This window comes from Aquarana catesbeiana, linkage group LG01, assembly GCF_042186555.1.
Source record: "Aquarana catesbeiana isolate 2022-GZ linkage group LG01, ASM4218655v1, whole genome shotgun sequence".
Classification (NCBI taxonomy): Eukaryota; Metazoa; Chordata; class Amphibia; order Anura; family Ranidae; genus Aquarana; species Aquarana catesbeiana.
In genome coordinates this window covers 75132409-75157425 of record NC_133324.1, presented here as the reverse complement: position 1 = coordinate 75157425, position 25017 = coordinate 75132409, and the positions used below count along the sequence as shown (strand labels likewise).

Here is a 25017-nt window from a genome sequence, read left to right as displayed (position 1 = left end):
TAATGGCGGCAAGCTGTGATTTTTATCGTGACTGCGACATTATGGCGGACACATCGGAAACTTTTGACACTATTTTTGGACCATTGGCATTTATATAGCAGCAATCAGTGCTATAAAAATGCACTGATTACTGTGTAAATGTCACTGGCAGGGAATGGGTTAAACACTAGGGGGCGATCAAGGGGTTAAGTGTGTCTTAGGGAGTGATTCTAACTGTGGGGGATGGGCTACCACTGATATGACAGCGATCACTGCTCCCGATCAGCAGTAGATCTCTGTCATGTCACTAGGCAGAACAGGGAAATGCCTTGTTTACATAGGCATCTCCCCGTACTGCCACTCCGTGACATGATCGAGGCCGCAGGACCCGCGGGCACGGTCATGCTGTACACGGCGGGTACGCGCATGCCCACTAGCCCCGCAAATGAAAGGGGACGTACAGGTACGCCCATTTGCCCACCGCTGCCATTGTGCCGACGTATATCGGCGTTCGGAGGTCAGCAAGTGGCTAGGTTACAACTTTTTTTTGTAAATGAGTAGGCGTACTATGTATCCCATACTTATTCACGTTGGGGGGGGAGGGTGGTGTCTGGGGGGCTCCCTTATTATCAGAGGGTGCTTCCAGATTCCTATAAGCCCCCCAGCTGCAGACCCCCACAACCACCAAATAAAGGTTGTGGGGAAAAGACCCTTGCCCTCATCAAGATAGGCTAGGCATCCTATGTTGGGGCCCCAGCCCCCCCCCCCCCTTTCCTGGACATCCAGGCTGGATGCCCAGATTGAGGTCTGGTGTGGATTTTTAGGGGGGACCTCACACTCTAAAACCCATTCCTGGGGGACCTCACACTTTTTTTTGTTTGTGTGAGGTACTCCTTAGAAATTCATACCAAACTTAAAAGGGTTGATTTACTAAAACTGATAGGTGGTATCTGGGGGGCTCCCTTATTATCAGAGGGCGCTTCCAGATTACTTTAAGCCCCCCAGCTGCAGACCCCCACAACTACCAGACAAGGATTGTTGGGAAGAGACCCTTGTCCTAATCAAGATGGGCAAGGCATCCTATGTTGCACCCCCCCCCCCCCCCCACTACCACCACCACCACCTTTCCTGGCCAGCAAGGCATGCCTAGATAATGGTCTGGTATGAATTTTTGGGAGGGCCTCACACACTTTTTTTGTTTTTTTCTTTGAGTAGTCACCCATAACAACTTTTGCTCTGGAAGGTTTACCCTCCTTCATGACCAGGCCATTTTTTGCAATACAGCACTGTGTTACTTTAACTGACCATTGTGCTGTATCTAAACAAAATTGATGTCAGTTTTTTCCACAAATAGAGTTTTCTTTTGGTGGTACTTGATCACCTCTGCGGTTTTTATTTTTGCGTTATAAACAAAAAAGATTGACTGTGTGGTGTTTTTTTTCTTTTCTTTTTTAGACAAAGAAGCTTTTAAAGTAATTTGCTGGCAATTGTAATTGTCAGTGAAGCTGCAGCACTTTCTGTACATCACAGAGATGTGTCCCTTCACAGGCAGGATTAAGACAGCCCCAGGCATTTTATTTAAATAAATTTTACATTTTTAATGTTTCACTTTAAGCATTAAAAAAAGAAAAAAAAATCACTGCTCCTGACCAAATGTATTAAAAAAATACATACCAATGTATTTGCATTGGTATGTGTTCCCCAGGGCAGTGCCCACCCACTCCATGCTAGTTTGTTTTACACCCCCATTGCCTGTTAGCTCAGAAAATGGCCACTTGTAATTTGACAGAATCAGTTGTCACTGATTTCAGTGGGGTTTGGGGTCGGCATCCAAACTCCTTTCAAGTTCGCTGAACCCAGTAGCGTCGCTAGGGGGGGGCAGGGGGTGCGGGCCGCACCGGGTAACACCCACCAGAGGGGTGATACCTGTGGGCAGCGGCACCGCTCGCTAACACCGCATGCTCCTCACCCCTACACAGCGCACAGCGGAGCAGAGCAAAGCCGCCTCCCCCTCCTCTCTGTTTACATCTATGGAGGAGGAGGAGGAAGTCCGAGGGACACATGCCGCTGTGCCTACCCTGCACTGTTCTGATGTCTGTAAAGTTTTTAATGTAATGCAAATGGATGTGCTGGGGGGGGCGCTATGGGAGGGGAGAGGTGGGTCTGCACTGATGGAGGAGGGTGGGTCTGCACTGAGGGGGGTGTGCACTGATGGAGGAGGGAGAGGGGTCTGCACTGGTGGATTGGGGGGTGTGCACTGATGGAGAGGGGTGTGCACTGATGGAGAAGGGGTGTGCACTGAAGGAGGGGGGTGTGCACTGAAGGAGTGGCGGGTCTGCACTTATGGAGTGGGGGGTCTGCACTGATGGAGGGGGGGTCTGCACTGATGGAGGGGGGTCTACACTGATAAAGGGGGGTCTACACTGATAAAGGGGGGGTCTGCACTGATGGAGGAGGGGGGGTCTGCACTGAGGGGGGGGGTGTGCACTGATAGAGGAGGGAGGGGGGTCTGCACTGAGGGTGGTCTGCACTGATGGAGGAGGGTCTACGCTGATGGAGGGGGGGTCTATACTGATAGAGGGGATCTGCACCGAGGGAGGTCTATACTGACAGAGGCGGTCTGCACTGAGGGAGGTCTATACTGATTGATGGGGGTCTGCACTAAGAGGGGTCTATACTGATGGATGGGGGTCTGCACTGAGAGGGGGGCTATACTGATGGATGGGGGTCTGTACTTAGTGAGGGGGGTCTGTACTGAGGTAGGGGGTTCTATACTGCGGGAGTGGGGGTCTATACTGAGAGAGGGGGGTCTGTAGTTAGTGGGGGCGGGTCTGTACTGAGGAGGGACTATAGTTGATGGAGGGGGGTTGACACCAATTTTTTTCGCATCGGGTGACACCAACCCTAGTGACACCACTTTTGTGCAAACCAATCAATATTCGCTTATTGGGATTTTTTTTATCCAAAAATATGCAGCAGAATACATTTTGGCCTAAATTGATGAAGAAATTCGATTTATAACATTTTTTTTATTGGATATGTTTTATAGAATAAAGTAAAATTATTGTTGTTTTTTCCCAAAATTATCAGCTTTTTTTGTTTATAGCACATAAAAAAAAAAAACGCAGAGGTGATCAAATACAACAAAAAGAAAGCTCTATTTGTGGGAAAAAAAAGGACATACATTTTATTTAGGTACAGCATTGCACGACCGCACAATTATAGTCAGTTATAGTAACGCAGTGCCGTATCGCAAAAAATGACCTGATCATGAAGGGGGGTAAAACATTCTGGAGGTAGTTAAGGGTCCACTTCCTAACAAGCTTACATGGCAGTATACTAGGGGTAGCGTCTCCCATCACCCTCTATCCCAGGCTCTTCCGTCTCTAGATTATGGGGCTAAGCTGTCCCCTCCCACAATTTCATCCCAGGGGAGGGGTCTCCCTAAAAGGGGTACTAACCCCTGCTTACACCCTGATATTATAGCTATTTCTATACTTCCAGTGTTCCAACACCCCAATTACAAGTGTCCTACACAGCAGTAATATTGGCTTTTGCAACTGCTCTGCCCACACCTCCTCTCGCCTTATCTAATTACAGGATGCTTTGCATTCTGTGAATCTATTCAGAAAATCCAAAGCTTTCTGTGATTGGCCAAGGAGAGAGGAGGGGTGGGCAGAATGGCTGCTGTGTAGGAGAGCCATATCCCTCCTTTTGGAGTGCTGGAGTATAGTGAAAGCCATACTGTCGGAGCCAGGTGAACCAATAATAAAAGTGAGGGGTCCAGGAGGTGACAAACACCTCCTTGTACTTATCACCTGTCCGGGATTCACCCGGACAGTCCGGGTTTTGAATCACGTGTCTGTGTTTCAGACTGTCTGAAACCCGGACACATTATTCAGATGGGACTGCAAACCCCCCCCCCCAACTTAGGCGTGCCAGGGCACACCCTTTTCACCCAGTGCGATACCCCCTTTCGCCCGGGTTGCACACACCTATGCTCCCCATTAACCAAAGTACCCACCCAGTGCATAGGCCTCCTCCCACACTTCTCTGTCCTGCCCCTGAGCAAGTGAGTACACTAAGGTAAGGGGGACTCAGATGTAAGGGGGAGCTTTGGGAACCCTGATTTAATGGGGAATGCTAGAAATTCTGATGTTAGTGGGGGCTTTGATAAGCAGAAACCCCCTTACATCAGAGTTCCATTTTATACCACAGTCCACAGTGTTCCCCCGTAAAAAAAAAAAAATGCTATGTGCCGCTAAAGTGTTCAGGTTTGGCTTGAAGAAAAGGTGGCAACCCTATTTAGAACACTAAGACATCTAAATATGCTAGGGAATGCAAATGACCTGTTTTAAGGCAACATCCAACCGTGCGTACACTCCATCGGACAAATGTTGGCTGTGCGAACAGACAAACTTTCCTACAACAAAAGTCCTACGTCGGCTAGTCCGATCGTGTGTACACAAATCCATCGGACTTTAGTCCAAAGTACAAACACACATGCTCAGAACCAATGCAAAAGATCGAACAACAATACAGAAGTTGTCCAAAGGGTGGAGGTAAAGAGCTAAAAAACCACGTGATTTGGTGAAAGTTGGCTGAAGAAGTCCAGCCGTGTGTATGCATACCAACTTCCCAGCCAACGCCCTTTGGACAGAAATCCACGGAAAAGTTTGTTCGAAGTCCGATCGTGTGTACGAGGCTTTACACTACTCTCTCCACAGATTAACAATGCTGCTGTCCAAAGATGTCTCTGTTGTTCATCCACACTGGAGACATCCTAATGCCGCGTACACACGGTCAGATTTTCCAACGGAAAATGTTCGATGGGAGCTTGTTGTCGGAAATTCCGACCGTGTGTAGGCTCCATCGGACATTTTCCATCGGACTTTTCGTCACACAGAATTTGAGGTCCGGATCTCAAATTTTCTGCCAACAAAATCCGTTGTCGTAAATTCCGATCGTGTGTACACAATTCCGACGCACAAAGTTCCACACATGCTCTGAATCAAGCAGAAGAGCCGCACTGGCTATTGAACTTCATTTTTTCTCGGCTCGTCGTACGTGTTGTACGTCACCGCGTTCTTGACGTTCGGAATTTCCAACAAGATTTGTGTGACCGTGTGTATGCAAGACAAGTTTGAGCCAACATCCGTCGGAAATAAATCCAAGATTTTGTTGTCGGAATGTCCGATCGTGTGTACGGGGTATAAGACAAGAAGAGTGCCAGGGGCTGGATCACCTGGTTTTATGGATTGGAATGCGATCTTGCAGTAACTAGTCTACATTGAATTGTCCTCTTCATCACACAAATCTAGTGTACCCGTTATCAGGGCTTTTTTTCTCAGAGAATAGGTGCAGGGACTCAACCATGCCCGCCACACACACATGCCTGCCAAATGGCATCATATAGTAAATCTTCCCTCTGCATACAACCCCCTCCCTGTACTGCCCTCATCTTCTCCCCCCTCCTTAAAAAGCTCCACCATCTGTCATATTTCTTACCTTTGTTGCAATATTAAGCTGAAACACCTATCCGGCTGTAGTACCTCCCAGCATACTATACTATACTACAGTCACGTGCAAGGGAGATTATGCAGTAGGAGCTTCAACAACTGGTCACCAGGGAAAAAATGGAGACCACAGAAGGTGCAGCCTACCACGCACCCTCTCCTGCCCATGACTGCACTGAACCCTGGGCACCTGTTCTGTATCTCCCTGGTGCCTGTCCGGCACTCAGTGGGATCTGGGCAGGAGATATGACCTGTGGGAGCTACTGGGAGATAAGCTATCGCTTGTAAACGTTGAAACTGGACTTCAGTGTTACCAAGTGATAATGGTGAGCAGACGACGTGAGCCAGAGGTGGTGGAACTGAGTTCCCCCTAGTTCCTGCTGAAAAAAGCTCTGCCCGTTATCAAGGAAGAATAACCATACCTGCTCCACATGCAGTTTGCAGTATTCCCCCTTGAAGTTCTCTTGAGGATCTTCTACCGAGAGGCACTCACTATACGACCCCAGTCTGTCCACATTTCCCGTCAGTAAGCTGCTTCCTGGTTTTCCCACCGCATCGTACACTGCAAGAAGAACACACATACATTATGTTCACTCTGTTTCTTTGTTAATGTTACATGTTTTTTTTTTTTTTTTTTATGCAAGTAGTGCAAGCACCTGGATTTCACTTTTGCAAACCCCTGTACAGCAGAACTCAGACTAGGAGAGGAAGAAGCAGCGAAAGGAGACAGTCAGTTGTGTTGAAGTGCTTGTATGCTAACAAGGGGCGTGCTGGTAGGAGGAGAGAGCAGAGTGACAGAGAGATGGGCTCATCATTCTGTTGCTTCTTCTTTTACTGTCAAGTGACAGGCTGGGGGAGGGACAAAACCTGAAAGTGTAACTTAACGGAAGCAGGGAAAAGTCAAGTCTCCTCCTTTGCAAGACAGAATAATAGGGGGGAGTTTGGGACTTTAAATGAAGCACACGATCTGTGCCTCCATCCCTGGGTCAGGTATGAGAAAAAGGAAGGTGGGACTTTAAATGAGGCTATTGATTTGTGGGGGTGAGATAATTAGAAAATATATTTAATTGGCATATTGAGTCTGACAATACAAAACAATGATGCACATACAATAGTAGAAAAGGTTTAATATGTATACACACACATATAAGGTGTTGACCTCATGAATACATTACATATACATATCAAAGGGACGGCATATAAAACTGACAAGAGATTTAATATGGATAAAATGAATTATTGCAAATTCATATGTGTACACGTCATCTAAATGGCACTATGTAGTGTAATCAATGGTAAGAAACACAGTACTGTATAATCATTTGGTTGTAGATATTGAGTCTAAGTAGATTCCTATCAGTAGGCATGAGAATGCATCCTATAAGTCCGACGCGTTTCGTAGATAACACTACTCTTCAGGGGCAGATGCATGCAACTCTATAAAAGATAACAAAACATGAGTAGACCAGTATGATTAAACGTTATACCCCTCATCTAAATGGCACTATGTAGTGTAATCAATGGTAAGAAACACAGTACTGTATAATCATTTGGTTGTAGATATTGAGTCTAAGTAGGTTCCTATCAGTAGGCATGAGAATGCATCCTATAAGTCCGACGCGTTTCATAGATAATACCACTCTGCAGGGGCAGATGCATGTAACTCTATAAAAGACACACACACATACATGGTGTTGACCTCATGAATACATTACATATACCTATCAAAGGGACGGCATAAAAAAATGACAAGAGATTTAATATGGATAAAATGAATTATTGCAAACTAATATGTGTACACGTCATCTAAATGGCACTATGCAGTGTAATCAATGGTAAGAAACACAGTATAATCATTTGGTTGTAGATATTGAGTCTAAGTAGGTTCCTATCAGTAGGCATGAGAATGCATTCTATAAGTCCGACGCGTTTCGTAGATAACACCACTCTTCAGGGGCAGATGCATGCAACTCTATAAAAGACAACAAAACATGAGTAGACCAGTATGATTAAACGTTATACCCCTCATCAGGGAGGATGTGTACAAGAGAAAAGGGAGAAAGTTACTCATCCCTCTGAGTACTTACATCATGATAAGTCTGGAAAATGGGGGACGAGGAATCAGATATTGTCCCAATTGTCTGTACCGGGAGCTGTGGAAGGAGCCCGCAGGAGAGGGACCGGGTGCACAAAACATCAAGACAGGGCGGTGCTGTGTAGCAGGGCTGAGCAAACCATAGAACTGGATGGTCATTGGTCAGAAATACCATGTTCTACTGTAACTATTGTTAAATACATGTCTTTTGTAAGAGAAAAAACTTCTATATATCTATTTCATCTACTGTATGTTTTTACCCAGAGTTTGGCTTTAAAACTAAAACAATGTCTCTATTTTTTTTTCCTATCTCCTTTACAGAATATCACTTTCTTCAAAATGTATTATAGATGTGTAGGTATTATGTGATCACCCATTAAAGGCATCCATTAGAATTAATCATATCATTTTTGTAGGCACCCATTATACGATGCGCCTTGAAAAACTAGTCCCTCAGATATGTTTAATGCCGCGTACACACGATCGGAAATTCCGCCAGCAAAACTCCGATGAGAGCTTTTTGTCGGAAAAAAACACCGTGTGTATGCTCCATCGGTCTTTTGCTGGCGGAATTCCAGCCAGCAAAAGATTGAAAATGCGATCGTCTGTACAAATTCCGACGCGCAAAATTCCTATGCATGCTCGGAAACAATTCCACGCATGCTCGGAAGCATTGAACTTCATTTTCTCGGCTCGTCGTAGTGTTGTACGTCACCGCGTACTTGATGGTCGAAAGTTCAGAGAACTTTTGTGTGACCGTGTGTATGCAGGGCAAGCTTGAGCGGAATCCCGTTGGAAAAACCATCCAAGTTTTTTCCGACGGAAAATCCGCTCGTGTGTACGGGGCATTAGAGGTTGTATTTCAACAGGTTCATTTTCACACATTTTTTTGGGAATGTGAGAAGGTATCTCAGATATGGAAGCTACTTGAGAAATTTGCATCTAAAATCTCAGAAAATAACATACGTCTCACTCTCTGCAGCTGTCTATTATTCACCCCTATCATAGGACTAAATATCTATCACATGAGACTGGTTCACACAATATGTGTTTCTATTCATTGGCTTATTGCATACCACTAGAAATCTTCTTCACTACCTTTAAGACAACTGAAAACAAGAATTAACAATATCGTCCTCATGGAAAAAATATTTCTTGGGGTCCTTTCACACTGGGGCGGTCTGCAGGCGCTATTGCGCTAATAATATCGCCTGCAAACCGACCCGAAAGTGCCGCTGCTTTAATTCCAGTGTAAAAGCCCCGAGGGCTTTCACACAGGAGCGGTGCGCTAGCAAAACGGGAAAAAAGTCCTGCTAGCAGCATCTTCGGAGCGGTGAAGGAGCGGAGTGTATATACGGCTCCTTCACATTGAAATTAATGGGAGGGTGCGGCTATACCGCCGGCAAAGTGCCTCTGCAGAGGCGCTTTGCGGTGGTTTTAACCCTTTCTCGGCCGCTAGCAGGGGGGTAAAACCGCCCCCGCTAGTGGCCGAATACCGACGGTAAAGCGCCGCTTACAATAGCGGCGCTTTACCGCCGACAACGCCCCAGCCCCAGTGTGAAAGGACCCTTACCCCAAACAATACAAAACATCAATTTGACAAAAAATGGGACCCTTGGTTTATTCATGCAGAACACTTCTTAACCGCTTGCCGACTGGCTCACGCCGATATACGTTGGCAGAAGGGTACGTACAGGCATATTAACGTACCTGTACGTTGCCCTTTAAGAAGTGCCTTGCGGGTGCGGGCCCGCCGCGAGCTCCGTGAGTGTGATCGCGGGTCCCGCGGACTTGATGTTCAATCGCCTCACGGAGAGGAAGACCGGGGAAATGCTGATGTAAACAAGCATTTCCCCATTCTGCCTAGTGACAGGACACCGATCACAGCTCCCTGTAATCAGGAGCGGTGATCAGTGTCCTGTCACACACAGCCCCTCCCCCCCACAGTTAGAATCACTCCCTAGGACACACTTAACCCCTACAACGCCCCCTAGTGGTTAACCCCTTCACTGCCAGTTTTTATATCAACATAATTTACTGTAATGATGATTCCTTTACTCTGTATTTCTCTGGATATATGACATCACGCTTTGTACCACTATTTGTACCTAATTAAAAGTTTGTAAACAAAAAAAAAAACAAAAAAAAAAAGTATTCACACTCCTTGAAATTTTCCACCACACTTTTCAGATATTTCTTTATAAAACATGTTGAAAAAAATTTATAATTTTCCTTCCACTTCACAATTATGTGCCACTTTGTGTTGGTCTCTCACAAAAAATCCCAAAATACATTTACGTTTTTGGTTGTAACATGACAAAATGTGGAAAATTTCAAAGGGTATGAATACTTTTTCAAGGCACTATAATGACCCATTATACAGTATGTAATCATATAATGTGTAGGCATTCATTATATGATCAACTATTATAGGCACCCATTATATTTAATCATATAATTGGTGTGTAGGAACCCATTATATGATCACCTATTATAGGCACCTATAATAAGTAATCAAACAATTGGTGTAGGCATTGATTATATGATCCCCCATTGGAGGCACCCATTATATATATTCATAAAATTGGTAAAGACACTGATTATATGATCACCCAATATATTGAAAGTGATACTAAAGTCTCCGTTTTTTTTTTTTTTCTTTAAAAATATCAAATATATTATACCTTCCTGCTCTGTACAGCAGTTTTGCACAGAGCAGCCCAAATCCTTATGTTCTCTCGCTGGCGCTCCTGGCCCCTCCTGTTGCATGCCCCCACAGCGAGCAGCTTGCTATGGGGGCACCGGAGCCGAGCTGCTGCTCTGTGTGTCCATTCAGACAGGGAGCCGTGGTTCTGCCCCACCCCCTCTCTCTTCTCATTGGCTCACTGACTTTGATTGACAGCAGCGGGAACCAATAGTGCCACACTGCAGTCTCAGCCAATGAAGGGAGAGTCCCAGCCAGCCGACACTCTCTTGCAACATTGCTGGATTGAAATGGGGCTCGGGTGAGTATTAGGGTGGCTGCTGCACACAGAAGTTTTTTTTTTTTTTATCTTAATGCATAGAATGCATTAAGATAAAAAAACCTCCTGTCTTTACAACCACTTTAATCATAAAATTGGCAAAGACATTGATTATATGATCACCCATTATAGGTACCTATTATATTTTATCATATAATTAATGTAGGCACCCATTATTTGATCACCCATTATATTTAACAATATATTAGGTGTAGGTATTCATTATATGATCACCCATTATAGATACCTATTACAACTGATCATATAATGGGTGTAGACGCCCATTATATGATCACCCATTATAAGCACTTATTATATTTAATCATATAGTTGGTGTAGGCATTCATTATGTGATCGCCTATTATAGGCACCTATTATATTTAATGATATAGTTGGTGTAGGCATTCATTATATGATCGCCCATTATAGGCACTCATATGAGCATATAGTTGGTGTAGGCATTCATTATTTGATCGCCTATTATAGGCACCCATTATATTTAATCATATAATTGATGTAGGCACCCGTTATTAGATCACCCATTAGGGCACCCATTATATTTAACAATATAATAGGTGTAAGTATTCATTATATGATCACCCATTATAGATACCTATTACAATTAATCATATAATTGGTGTAGATGCCCATTACATGATCGCCTATTATAGGCACCCTTTATATTTAATCATATAGTTGATGTAGGCATTCATTATATGATCGCCTACTATATGATCAAATGCCAGTCTCTGAATCAGCACCCCCACACCCTCTGATTTACAGAATAAGACCCCTTTGAATAGCGCAAACAGCAACCCAAGAAGATGTCCCTTTCCTTTTAGGAAAATGAAATACGCCTTCACACCACGTCAGGTAGTAAAATAAATTGGCTGGAACATGACTTTTTAGAGCAGAATATCTCAGAACACGTTGTCTGCCTGGGGCTACATCCTGGGCAGTTCCTGAGAGATCCATCACCGAGAACACGGAAAGAGAGATGATAAAAAAAGAGAGAGCCACCGATTGTTATCTATTATTTCTCAGAGCAGAACTCCTTTCCACACCTCATAAAAAGGAAAAATTGGGCTGTGGATAGAATAAAAATCATGCAAAGTACAAATAGTTCTTGTAAGCACATATCTAAGTGGGGGAGCCGAGGGTATACAGAGCGGTCTGCTAAGAAAACGATTAAAGTGATATTAACTCTCAGTTTTTTTAAGCACTTTTAGCAGCTATTTTATTCACTTACTGAATATGCAGATTCTTTATATCCTTTCACTGACAGTTGTTTTTGTGTTTTTTTGTACACGTTTAAAAAATCATTTTAGACCAAAATTATTTATGTCATGCAGTATAAGACCAAGGGTTTAAGTACAAAATTACAGTAAATAATACACTAAAGATAATTTTAGGGCACACAAACACACCAAATATTATAGATTTGTTTGGTAAAATATACAAGATGAGGTACCCTAAATTTTCCATAGGCAACCCTTTATAAGGCCTTGCAGGTCATAGTTTAGATTAAACCATAAATAATAGACCTAAATATGTAATGTGTAGAATAAACTATACATTCATGCATTGGTGCCTTCAACGCGTGTGTTTGCATTCGTAATATGCAAGTATGTGGCAGTGGGGGGGGGGGGGGGGGGCAAATTTTTCAGAGGGGAGGAGGCTTGGGGGAGGGGTTCAAGTGCTTTTATGTAACTTTATTTTTTTTCTAACAAAGTAATTTTTTTTTATCACATAGGGCCCCTATCAGCAGTGTATTTAGGTTTTGTGCTGCCCTAGGCCTGACTAAACTCGTGTACCCGCTAATTAAAATATGACCCATCCCTTCCTATCAAGGCCACACCCCTTGCCGTTTAAGACTTGCCCTGAAATTTTCGAGTGGGGACACTAGTTCTGAGGGCCTGGGGGGGGGGGGGGGGAGGATTCCCTTAATTTGCTTAGATTTCCCCTCACTTCCTGTTTGGCTATGAAAAAAAAAAAGTGTTGCCTATAGTTCGACTTTAATTAAGCACAAATTTCTGATAATTTTATGGAGAGGACTAAGAAGATATAACCATGCCAATGGTGCAGCAGAAAACATATAGCACAGTGAGGAAGGTTTGTGGTCCAGAATGATAGGACAGTCAAAATTAGAAGCGGCACCCCCCCCCCCCCCCCACAGTTGTGGAATGCCGGCTGCCTGCATACCGGAAGCAGTGTGGACACTTTATGGGGGCGCTAGACTAATTTGCCTCTCAGCCCAGTCCGCCCCATAAGACTGGTGCTATACTAACAGTGTAGCGCCAGCCGGCGGGGACTCTTTCCCTGCTGCCCTAGGCCTGGGCCTTGCTGGCCTAGGCCTGGGCCTTGCTGGCCTAGGCCTGGATACAGTGTTGGCCCCTATGTGATACTTTTTTGTGTAAGAGATTCTCTTTAATGAGACATCAGGAGAGAATTAGACTCCTGACTTCTCACCTGGACTGGGCTGGACTTCTCACCTGGAATTAGACTCCTGACTTCTCACCTGACGCTAATGGAGTGCAGATCATGTCAGCCAGACCCAGAAGTGATGTTTTACATGTCACTTCCAAGTTCTTAGCAGGAAGGCACCTCAGTGGCACCCGCTAGGAATCCCAGGTCTGCCTGTGGGAGTGCGGAGACCGGAAAACATGGCGTGGTAGGCATGCAGGGGAAGGGGAAGGTAAATGCACCAGGTGTGCTTGGAAGAGATTGAGTAGCTGTACAGCTGCTGACAGTTGGCTTGTTGGATTTACACAAACAGGCCGAACCTTAAAGGAACACTAGGAGAGCCCATTAACAGCAGGGGCGATGACAGCACAGCGCTGCAGAGCATTGTTTGAAAGGTAGGTATGCCATAATGTGCTAAAATGCAGTGCATATTAGCATGTACAGGAGGCAGGTGGTGGCTGCAGTATATCCTCAAACCTGAAGATGGCACTGTGCCATTTCTTAAGGCTGGTAGGAGCTCGTTGAGGACCAATTGTGTCTGGCTATGGGCTCCGGGCAGCTATATTGGGAAGGACGGCAATCGTATTGAATACTGAAGACCTACAAATATGGACAGCCATAAATAGTGGAATTCTGCATCATTCTGCCTGCCCGTAGTGTGGGAGTTAGATAGGGCCAGAGCTCTCGCTGGTTAGGGAGAGAGTACGAGTAACATTAGGGAGAGGTACCAGTCGAGGAGGGAAAGAGTAGGTTCCACTCACAGGGTGTGTCCTCTGACAGCTTTCTGGTTTTCCATTGGCAGCCAGATATCTGCAAAAACATTTGGGGATCACAGTGTGAACAAGCTACACCAGCTGTAGCCCTTCACTAGTTGGGGGGGGGGGGGGGGGGTCACATCCTTAGCCCTGAGGGGCTCATACTGGGACCTGTAGTCCTTCACTTTTGAGGGTCACATACCTCAAAATTGAAGGACTACAAGTCCCAGCATGAACCCGGGAGATCCGGGTTCATGCTGAGACCTGTAGCCTTTCAATGGTTTACTAGTTGGGGGAGGTGTCATATCTTCAGCTCTGAGGGGCTCATGCTGGGACCTGCAGTACTTCACTTTTGGGGGGCTCACATCCTTAGATCACATGGGTTCATGCTGGAACCTGTAGTCCTTCACTAGTTGGTGGGGGGGGTGTCACATCCTTAGCCCTGAGGGGCTCATACTGGGACCTGTAGTCCTTCACTTTTGGCGGGGGGGGTCACATCCCCCAAAATTGAAGGACTACAAGTCCCAGCATGAACCCCTGAGGTCTAAGAATGTAACCCCTTGGATCTCAGGGTTCCATGCTGGGACCTGTAGTCCTTCATTAGAAGGATTGGATCAGTGGCATTGGTGGGGGTTGAGTGGCAGTGCTGGGGGGATGGGTTCAGTGGCAGTGCTTGGAGGGATAGGATCACTCTCACTTGCTGTCACCTGTCAGTCAGTGTCTATTTGGTTCCCCCATGCTTGCATGCAAGAGAAGGGAGGAGAGAGGGGTGGAAGAGAGAGGGGGTGGAAGAGGATGGGGTATGAGAGAGAGAGAGAGAGAGAGGGGGGTGTGAGAGAGGGGGTGAGAGAAAGAGAGGGTGAGAGGGTAAGAGAGAGGGGGGAGATAGAGAGAGGGGGGTAAGAGACAATGAGAAAGGGGGATAGAGGTGAGAGGGAGGAGAGAGGGGGTAAGGGAGGATGAGAGAGAGGTGGGTGAGAGAGGGGGTGTGAGAGGCAATGGTGAGAGAGTGGGGTGGAAGAGAGATGAGGGGGTGAGGGAGGGTAAGAGAGAGGGGGTGGGAGAGAGAAGGGGGGTGAGAGAGAGGGGGCGGGAGAGAGTGGGGTGGAGAGAGAGGGGGTGAGGGGGCGGGAGAGAGAGGGGGTGTGAGAGAGGGGGTGAGGGGGGTGTGAGAGAAAGGGGGTGTGAGAGAGGGGGTGGTAAAGAGAGCGGGTGAGGGGGGTGAGAGAGAGAGAGAGAGGGGGTGAGAGGTAGAGAGGGGGGTGAGAGATAGAGAGGGGGGTGAGAGAGAGGGGGGGTGAGAGATAGAGGTGGGGGTGAGAGAGAAAGAGAGAGGGGGTGAGAGAGAGGGAAAGCGAGAGAGACCCCCTAGCCCTGCCTGCAGTCCCTCCTTTGTTCCAGCCCGTCTGTGGGTGTGTGTGTGTGTGTGTGTGTGTGATGCACCTACCTCCCACCCATCCTTGTCCTCTTGGCCCTCAGTCAGCCTGTCTTCCTTCCTGTTGATGTCACAGCTGGGAGTGGAGAGGAGGTTGGAAAAGGAGTGCAGACTCTGGGAGCTGCCAGCCCCATGCTGCTCGCTCTCTCCACAGCCGCCGGGGGGGCCCGCTTGTTGTGTGAAGACACTGCTGCTGTCTGCACCAGATTGGCGGATTTAGCTCCACTGCCCTGCACCCGGCTGACGCCGGACCAGTGGGACTCTCTATAACTAAGGGCTCAACTCAAGGGGCAGCTCTTTGAGCCCCATGAGCACTAGGCGCAGAAGAGGAGGAAGTTAAATCCTCCCCCCACTTTAAATGCTGGGCAGAGAGTCGCAGCCGTGATGTTACTGGTTGCTAGACACCAGGCGGCTCTAGCAACCAGTGGCCAGTAGAGTCTCAGGTGGAGGTGGAGTTCGTTAAGGGTTCCCTGAGTTGTAGCTGAATGACCTCCTATTTGATGGTGCTGGCATAGTTCCAGGGCTTATGCCAGTAGCATGACATAAATAAACTTTTTAGCCATCTTTAAGGGTAACATTCTGACCAACACTGGAAGGGTTGCATTCTTTCTCATGACCACCAATGTAGGAAGAATTTTTTCCATTGACCTCCAATGAACTGGATTTATAATGTGTTCCCAGAGACCTGAAAATTATTTTTGAGGTTCCTCTGGGGTAGAAAGGTTGAAAAAGACTTAGCTTTACCATTGTCCCCTCACAGGGAAGTGCTCCTCTGGCATTCTATGGTATGTAGTGCCATAGTGGTGATATTACTATTGCAAAGTGCCTTGTGGACAATCAGTGCTCTCTTTGGCCTGAAGAAGTGTATAACCTGTAACATACAGTATGTGGTGCCATGGACGCAACAATCTACAATGTAGTATCCATGTGTGTTTACTCAGTTTTTAAGTAGCCTGGTTAGGCCCAACTTAGAAGCATATTATGTCTAACAGCTCCTAGGGCCTCATTGAAAAAAAAAATAGCATACAGTAAAACCTTGGTTTGAGAGTAACTTGGTTTGAGCACGTTGTGCTAGACAATCAAAATTTTTTCACAAATTTTGACTTGAAGCGATGTCTTCATATACAAGTAGCATCAAGTCACAACTGAGTATAAAAGAGAAGAGAGGCGCCTCTAAGTGTAGCAATACGGTTACATTTAATGAAGGTACAACATTTTGCAACTCACATGGTTGATGATTAAAACAGGTACATCTATATATTCAGGCATCCGGGGGAAAGCTGTCCATATAGATCATCCTCCACACCGCCATCGATGTCATCCCTTCCACACTGAGCTCCTTGAGTGCTTCAAGCCACACTTTCAGATCGCTCTACTGCAGGGTAGTCTTCCTACCCGTCACTATTGTAGATTGACAGCAATGAGAGCCGGCGGTGCGGAGGATGGTCTATGTGGACAGATTTACCCCAGGTGCTTGCATATTTAGATGTGCCTCTTTTAATCATCAACCATGTGAGCTGCTAAATGTTGGACCTTCATTAAATGTAGCCATATTGCTACACCTCCCTTCTCTTTTATACTCTGTAGCTCCTGCTGGATTTTGCTTCTAATCCCCTTGTGGAGGCTTCCATTTGTGGATGGACATTTTATGGTTACACATCCCATCACATTGCTATAATCTTTTTATATGGACTATAAACTGAAAGACCTATGAATAAATGGTTGTGAAACGAATCATCTGAGTTTCCATTATTTCTTATGGGGAAATTTGCTTTGATATACAAGTGCTTTGGATTACAAGCATATTTCTGGAATGAATTATGCTCGCAATCCAAGGTTTTACTGTAGTTTAATTCCACTTTAACATGCTCTGATAAAATTATTTACTCGAAGGTGCTTTTTTTAAACAATTTTTTACTTAAAGAAACAAAAACAAAAAAAAAAAAAATGCTTCCTTCAAACAAAACAGGAGTTTTACTTTAAATTACTCCATCATTTTTCTTCAAGAGTAAAATAAAGGAGGACAGGCACATTTTGCTTCAAAGTAAACTGCAGCTTTACTTTCCAGCTGAGAAGAATCTGGAAAATACACTTTAGCCCTGGATAATTTATAACTACATTCGTGATACGAGGTGCCTTTCAAGCGACGCAGCGGGCATCGGTGTACGGAATTGCCTTTCAGTGACGCTCTATTTCCTGGTATTTTCCCACAAAAAGTGTTTTTAAGACCTCTGGCTGTATGCAACCTTTGCTGAGAAAATTGGAAAACTAAAACTTTGTCGTGTTTAATTATTTAGCGCTTCGGAGAGGTAAAAAAAAAAAAAAAATTGCAGAAACATCGCAGGGGAAGGTGCCCATAAAGTTTTAATAACTCTTATGCCACGTACACACAGGCGGACTTTTCGACCGGACTGGTCCGACGGACTTTCCTATGGACTTTCAAACGAACGGACTTGCCTACACACGTGACACACATGACGTACACCGGACTAAAATAAGGAAGTTGATAGCCGGTAGCCAATAGCTTCCCTAGGGTCGGTTTTCGTCCGTCGGACTAGCATACAGACGAGCGGATTTTTCGACCGGACTCGAGTCCGTCAGACAAATTTGAAACATGTTCCAAATCTAAAGTCCGTCAGATTTTTAACCGAAAAAGTCCGCTGCAGGTCCGATGGAGCCCACACACGGTCAGCTTGTCCGCCGGATTCGGTCCGTCGGACCAGTCCGGTCGAAAGGTCCACCCGTGTGTACACGGCATTAGAAAGACAAACGTTATTATAAAAGGGGCTAAGGTATAAGAATAACTTATTTTGAGCTTTCAAAGAAAATAAAGCAAGAGTCGGGCCAAAGGATGAGGCTGGAGTCCGAGAGGGGAGAGACATACTTTTAGGTTTGGTTCTCCATGCATGGCAACACATAATACATAATGCACAAGTGTTGCTGTGCTATGTGAAGGTGCACTGCCTTGAATTCTTTCTTATTTTTTTACCTCTATAATAATTCTATGGACCAACTGTGGGTATGGGATTGTGTATATAGGATTGTAATTTTTTCTTTCCATTTTATTGGTTGAAATAAATTGACTTTTTTCAACCAAACTAACTATGTAACTTTGAAGCAGGTTGTACTGCACTGTGCTGCAGTAAAAGGATACCTGCATCATTTTCTCCCAGCACACACCAATGCAGCGCCTATACAAGGCAAGGCTCTTTGTCTTGTCTTTGTGTTGGGGCTACACTCCCCAACACAGCTCAACAGGGCTGGTGTGAACCAGCTCTTAAAGTGAGGACCGCTGTCAGGAAATATAGTCGAATGGTCTACTCAGTATTCCCTTATATTACAGTTTCATACAAAAGTGAGTACATCCCTCACATTTTTGTAAATATTTTATTCTATCTTTTCATGTGACAACACTGAAGAAATGACACTTTGCTACAATGTAAAGTAGTGAGTGTACAGCTTGTATGACAGTGTAAATTTGCTGTCCCCTCAAAATAACTCAACACAGCCATTAATGTCTAAACCGCTGGCAACAAAAGTGTGTACACCCCTAAGTGAAAATGTCCAAATTGGGCCCAAAGTGTCAATATTTTGTGTTTTTCCAGCACTGCCTTAACCCTCTTGGGCATGGAGTTCACCAGAGCATCACAGGTTGCCACTGGAGTCTTCTTCCACTCCTCCATGACGACATTACGGAGCTGGTGGATGTTAGAGACCTTGCGCTCCTCCACCTTCCATTTGATGATGCCCCACAGATGCTCAATAGGGTTTAGGTCTGGAGACATACTTGGCCAGTCCACCACCTTTACCCTCAGCTTCTTTAGCAAGGCAGTGGTTGTGTTGGAGGTATGTTTGGGGTCGTTATGTTGGAATACTGCCCTGCGGCCCAGTCTCCGAAAGGGAGGGGATCATGCTCTGCTTCAGTATGTCACAGTACATGTTGGCATTCATGGTTCCCTCAATGAACTGTAGCTCCCCAGTGCCGGCAGCACTCATGCAGCCCCAGACCATGACACTCCCACCACCATGCTTGACTGTAGGTAAGACACATTTGTCTTTGTACTCCTCACCTGGTTGCAGCTCCACATGCTTAACACCATCTGAACCAAATAAGTTTATCTTGGTCTCCTCAGACCACAGGACATGGTTCTAGTAATCCATGTCCTTTCGTCTGCTTGTCTTCAGCAAACTGTTTGCAGGCTTTCTTGTGCATCATCTTTAGAAGAGGCTTCCGTCTGGAACCAATTTGATGCAGTGTGTGGCTTATGGTCTGAGCACTGACAGGCTGACCCCCCACCCCTTCAACCTCAGCAGCAATGCTGGCAGCACTCATATGTCTATTTCCCAAAGACAACCTCTGGATATGTCACTGAGCACATGCACTCAACTTCTTTGGTTGACCATGGTGAGGCCTGTTCTGAGTGGAACCTGTCCTATTAAACCGCTGTATGGTCTTGGCCAATGTGGTGCAGCTCAGTTTCGGAGTCTTAGCAATCTTCCTATAGCATAGGCCATCTTTATGTAGAGCAATAATTCTTTTTTTCAGATCCTCAGAGAGTTCTTTGCCATGAGGTGCCATGTTGAACTTTCAGTGACCAGTATGAGAGAGTGAGAGCGATAACACCAAATTTAACACACCTGTAAATTAATGGCTGTGTGTTGAGTTATTTTGAGAGGACAGCAAATTTACACTGTTATACAAGCTGTACACTCACTACTTTACATTGTAGCAAAGTGTCATTTCTTAGGTGAGGTCACATGAAAAGATATAATAAAATATTTACAAAAATGTGAGGGGTGTACTCACTTTTGTGAGATACTGTAGCTGTAAACTCTCTAGTTGCTTGTACATAAGTTAGTTACAACTCTGTTCTAGGACTAGGAATGAGCAAATCTGAGAGCTTTCATTCATCTAAATATTCACCAAAAATCTGGAGATCTCTGCAAAATTTTGCCCTCTCTGTGAAATGTATTGGAGTCAATAGAAATAGGCAAAAATAAAGTATATTTAACGCCAAAACTTAAAAAAAAATTGAGTAGAGTAGGGTTAACCACTTCGGTTCTAAAGGAATTTTTGCTTTTTTTTAAGATACATTTTAACCACTTAAGGACCGGCCTCATTTTGGAATTTAGATGTTTACATGTTTAAAACGTTTTTTTTTGCAAGAAACTTACTTAGAACCCCCAAACATTATATATTGTTTTTTTTTCTAACACCCTAGAGAATAAAATGGCGGTCATTGCAATACTTTTTTTCACACCGTATTTGCGCAGCGGTCTTACAAGCACGCTTCTTTAAAAAAAAATTCACTTTTTTGAATAAAAAAAATAAGACAACAGTAAAAGTAGCCGAATTTTTTTTTAATATTGTGAAAGATAATGTTACACCAATACCCAACATGTCACACTTCAAAATTGCGCCCGCTCGTGGAATGGCGTCAAACTTTTACCCTCAAAAATCTCCATAGGCAAAGTTTAAAAAATTCTACAGGTTGCATGTTTTGCGTTACAGAGGTCTAGGGCTAGAATTATTGCTCTCGCTCTACCGATCGCGGCGATACCTCACATGTGTGGTTTTATCACTGTTTTCATATGCGGGCACTACTCAGGTATGCATTCGCTTCTGCGCGCGAGCTCATCGGGACAGGGCGTTTAAAAAAAAAAAAAATTTTATTTTTCTTATTTATTTTACATGATTTTATTTATTTTTACACTGTTTTAAAAAAAAAAATGGTGTCACTTTTATTCCTATTATAAGGAACGTAAACATCCCTTAATAGAAAAAAGCATGACAGGACCTCTTAAATATGAGATCTGGGATCAAAAAGACCTCAGATCTCATATTTACACTAAAATGCAATAAAAGAAAAAAAAAAAGTTATTTAAAAAAATGACATTGAAAAAAATGTGCCTTTAAGACATATGGCGGAAGTGACATTTTGATGTCGCTTCCGCCCTGCAGTGTCATGGAGACGAGTGGGCACCATCTTCCCCTCACTTGTCTCCATGCACAACTAGGCAACAGACGCGATTGCCTCCGCCGCTACCGATGGCTCTGGTAAGCAGCGGAGGAAACCGGATTGCGGCGTAAGGGGGGGGGGGGCCCTCTCCCGCCACTGATAAAAGTGATCTCGCGGCGAATCCACTGCAGAGACCACTTTTATCTTGTAGCCGATCGCCGGCCGAAAACCGGGATACCGGGGTTATGGCAGCTAGCCAAAAAAGGGACGTACATCGGCGTGGTCGGCAAGTGGTTAAAATCTGCATTTTTGGCTTTAAAATTACTTAAAACTCCTAGAAATTATATATTTTCTGTATAATAAAAAGGCATTGGTTGCATTTTTTTGATGTCACACAATATTTATGAATATGTAAAGTTGTGGTTCTTTGGCCTATATTAAGCCTTTCTGTGCCCAAAAACAAATTGACACACCTCACTGGGCTTTTTTGTGCCAATGGCGCAGTAAAAACGTCTTTCTGGCAACTAGACCATGCTAATTATTGCAGCTTCATTGTGCAGCTCAAGTATTGTTATTTTGTGCTCCTTGAACAAAAAACACACTGTCTTTTTCCAAAGCAACCGGTATTTCTCCTGAGGTTACCTGTGGGTTTTTCTTTATATACCGAACAATTCTTCTGGCAGCTGTGGCTGCAATCTTTCTTGGTCTACATGACCTTAGCTTCATATCAAGAGACCCCCACATTTTTCACTTATTAACAAGTGATTGAACAGTACTGACTGGCATATTCAAGGCTTTGGATATCTTTTTATATCCTTTTCCATCTTTATAAAGTTCTATTACCTTGTTATGCAGGTCTTTTAACAGTTTTTTTTCTGCTCCCCATAGTTCGGTATCTAGCCTGCTTAGTGCATCCACATGAGAGCTAACAAACTCATTGACCATATATACACAGACACTAACTGCAATTTAAAAAGCCATAGATGTCATAAATTAAAGGGGTTGTAGGTTTTTTTTATCTTAATGCATAGAATGCATTGAGATAAAAAGCCTTCTATGTACAGCAGCCCCCCAACACTTACCTGAGGTCACCCTCTGTCCAGCGATGTCCACGAGTGTCCCAGCCGTCCAAGATTCTCCTTCCTGATTGGTTGAGACAAAGCAGCAGCGCCTTTGGCTCCTGCCGCTGTCAAAGTCAGATAGCCAATCAGGAGCGAGAGGGGGCGGGGTCGGTTGGGGCTCTATGTCTGAATGGACACGAGGAGCTGTGACTCAGCTTGGGTGCCGCATAGCAAGCTGCAGGACAGGAGGGAGGGGCCAGGAGCAGCGAAGAGGGACCCGAGAAGAGGAGGATCTGGGCTGCTCTGTGCAAATCCATTGCAACAGAGCAGGTAAGTATAACATGTCTGTTATATTTATAGGGGAAAAAAAAAACAAGACTTTACAAGCACTTTAACCTTGTGTGTCTGTACCAAGGCCAAACATTCCAGGTTATGTAAACTTTTTATCAGGGCCATTTGGGTGATTTCTGTTATTATTTGGATTCAAAAGGAGCCAAACAACTATGTGATAATAAAAGGCTTCATATGATCACTATCCCTAAATAAAAGACAATTTTTTGGCACGCTCAGTCATATTTTCATTATCATTACCAAAAGTCACTATTTCTGCCAGGGTATGCAAACTTTTGAGCACAACTGTACATGTACATGCAAGTGTAAACATACATATCAGCGGTTTCTGCATAAAAACATAAATTTCGCTAAGTGTTAGATATCGCCATGCATATCAGTAAGAGGGAAATAATTCTAGGTCCAATATTCACGGTTAACTCTAAAGTGATGACCCGTAGGGGCTTTTAAAGCATCACCTGCTGAAAATCTGGGGTATCAAAGTTCATTGCCAAATGTTTTGGGACGCCTGCCTTTACACGCACATGAACTTTAATGGCATCCCAGTCTTAGTCTGTAGGGTTTAGTATTGGGTTGGCCCACCCTTTGCAGCTATAACAGCTTCAACTCTTCTGGGAAGGCTGTCCATAAGGCTTAGGAGTGTGTCTATGGGAATGTTTGACCATTCTTCCAGAAGCGCATTTGTGAGATCAGACACTGATGTGGACGAGAAGGCCTGGCTTGGAGTCTCCGCTCCAATTAAACCCAAAGGTATTCTATCAGATTGAGGTCAGGACTCTGTGCAAGCCAGTCAAGTTCCTCCACCTCAAACTCGCTCATCCATATCTTTATGGACCTTGCTCTGTGCACTGGTGTGCAGTCATGTTGGACCAGGAAGGGGCCATCCCCAAACTGTTTCCACAAAGTTGGGGACATGAAATTGTCCAAAATGTCTTGGTATGCTGACGCCTTAAGAGTTCCCTTCACTGGAACTAAGGGGCCAAACCCAACCCCTGAAAAACAACCCCACACCATAATCCCCCCTCCACCAAATGATTTGGACCAGTGCACAAAGCAAGGTCCATAAAGACTTGCTTTACCCATTGCTTGAAGTTGCTCTTAAATCCGTTGAAAGAGAATAATAAACGAACGTACTTACTCATCATGGCATAGGCTTTGGGTACATCACTGTTCAGATCCGACAAATAGCTCATGGTGTCTTTGAAGCAGCTAAAGGTCACATTTGCTGGAGCAGCCACCATGATGAGGGCCAAGGACATGAATACAAGCAAACTTTCCTCAACCATCATAACACTTGAGTTTGCCAACAACGCATCTCCTGACTTTTATAGGTGACAGGTCAAGTCTGCAGGCAAATCAGGATGACAGTTCCTATTTTCCAAAGCAGCTGCAGAAGATAACCACATAAATCTGTGTAGAAAAATCAATTACCACCCCGGCTTTACCTGTGAATAAGATGCGTCTAAGGTTTCCCGTCCACTACGGAGACTGTGCCCGTTGGATGACTCTAGTGACGCACATGTAGACATATAAATGTTACATTCACTCCACTACACTTGGTTAAATAGTTAGAACAAAGGAGACAAATGTCATACAAGTTCAACCTTTAGTTATAAAAAAATCAAAACAAATACATCATCCAAAAAAAAAACAAGGCAGACAATAAAAATGAAGATATAAATCTTAAAGCGGATGTAAATGCGAAATGAATTACATTTAGTGTGTTGTGGTACAAATGCCAATTTTTGATTTAATAAAATACCGTTTTAACCTTTTTTATTAACTTTTTTTGCATCTCAGTGGTGCTGATCTCCTCCGCCCACCAGTGATATTGGGCAAGCTTGATTTGGCAATGTGGGTCAGCACAGCCGCATGTAGTTTCCACCAGCCCCTGGTGGAGACCACAAGCATCCAATAGGGTGACAGTGTAGGAGCACAACTGGTAGACAGTTGTCACTGTGGGGGTGATTTACTAAAACTGAAAAGGGACAAATCTGGTGCAGCTGTGTATGGTAGCCAATCAGCTTCTAACTTCAGCTTGGGCAATTATGCTTTGACCAAAAAAAAAAAAAATGGAAGCTGATTGGTTTCTATGTACAGCTGCACCAGATTTTTGCATGCTCCGGTTTTAGTAAATCAACCCCCCATATGACGGATGTGGTGGTTAGTACAATGTCACCATATTGCCACTGTGACACTTGTCACGGAACGTCCCACACTCCACTTGAGTGCTTCTGTCAGTATACCACTTCCTCCCAGTCTGGACTCAGATATCAGATATTCCAACCGCTCATAAGCACAAAACAAGGCGACACTTGCTTCACTGCTAACATGGACTATTTTTTTTAGAATCCAAATTACAAGACTTTATATGCCGTT

The 25017-nt window shown here is 44.5% G+C and overlaps 1 protein-coding gene and 1 long non-coding RNA gene across 2 annotated transcripts in view; one reads left to right on the top strand and one right to left on the bottom strand.

The window, feature by feature from the left end:
• Positions 1-23928, bottom strand: part of LOC141132298 (O-acyltransferase like protein-like) — a 104263-nt gene extending 80335 nt beyond the window's left edge. The window contains exons 1-2 of the mRNA XM_073620565.1: positions 23777-23928; positions 5918-6057 (exon numbers count right to left, since the gene is read on the bottom strand). Of these exons, the coding sequence (XP_073476666.1) occupies positions 5918-6057; positions 23777-23927 (291 nt within the window). The 5' untranslated portion in view covers position 23928. The remainder of the gene's footprint in view (positions 1-5917; positions 6058-23776) is intronic.
• Positions 1-25017, top strand: part of LOC141132312 (uncharacterized) — a 218840-nt gene that overhangs the window by 118373 nt on the left and 75450 nt on the right. The gene's annotated exons all lie outside the window — the stretch shown is intronic.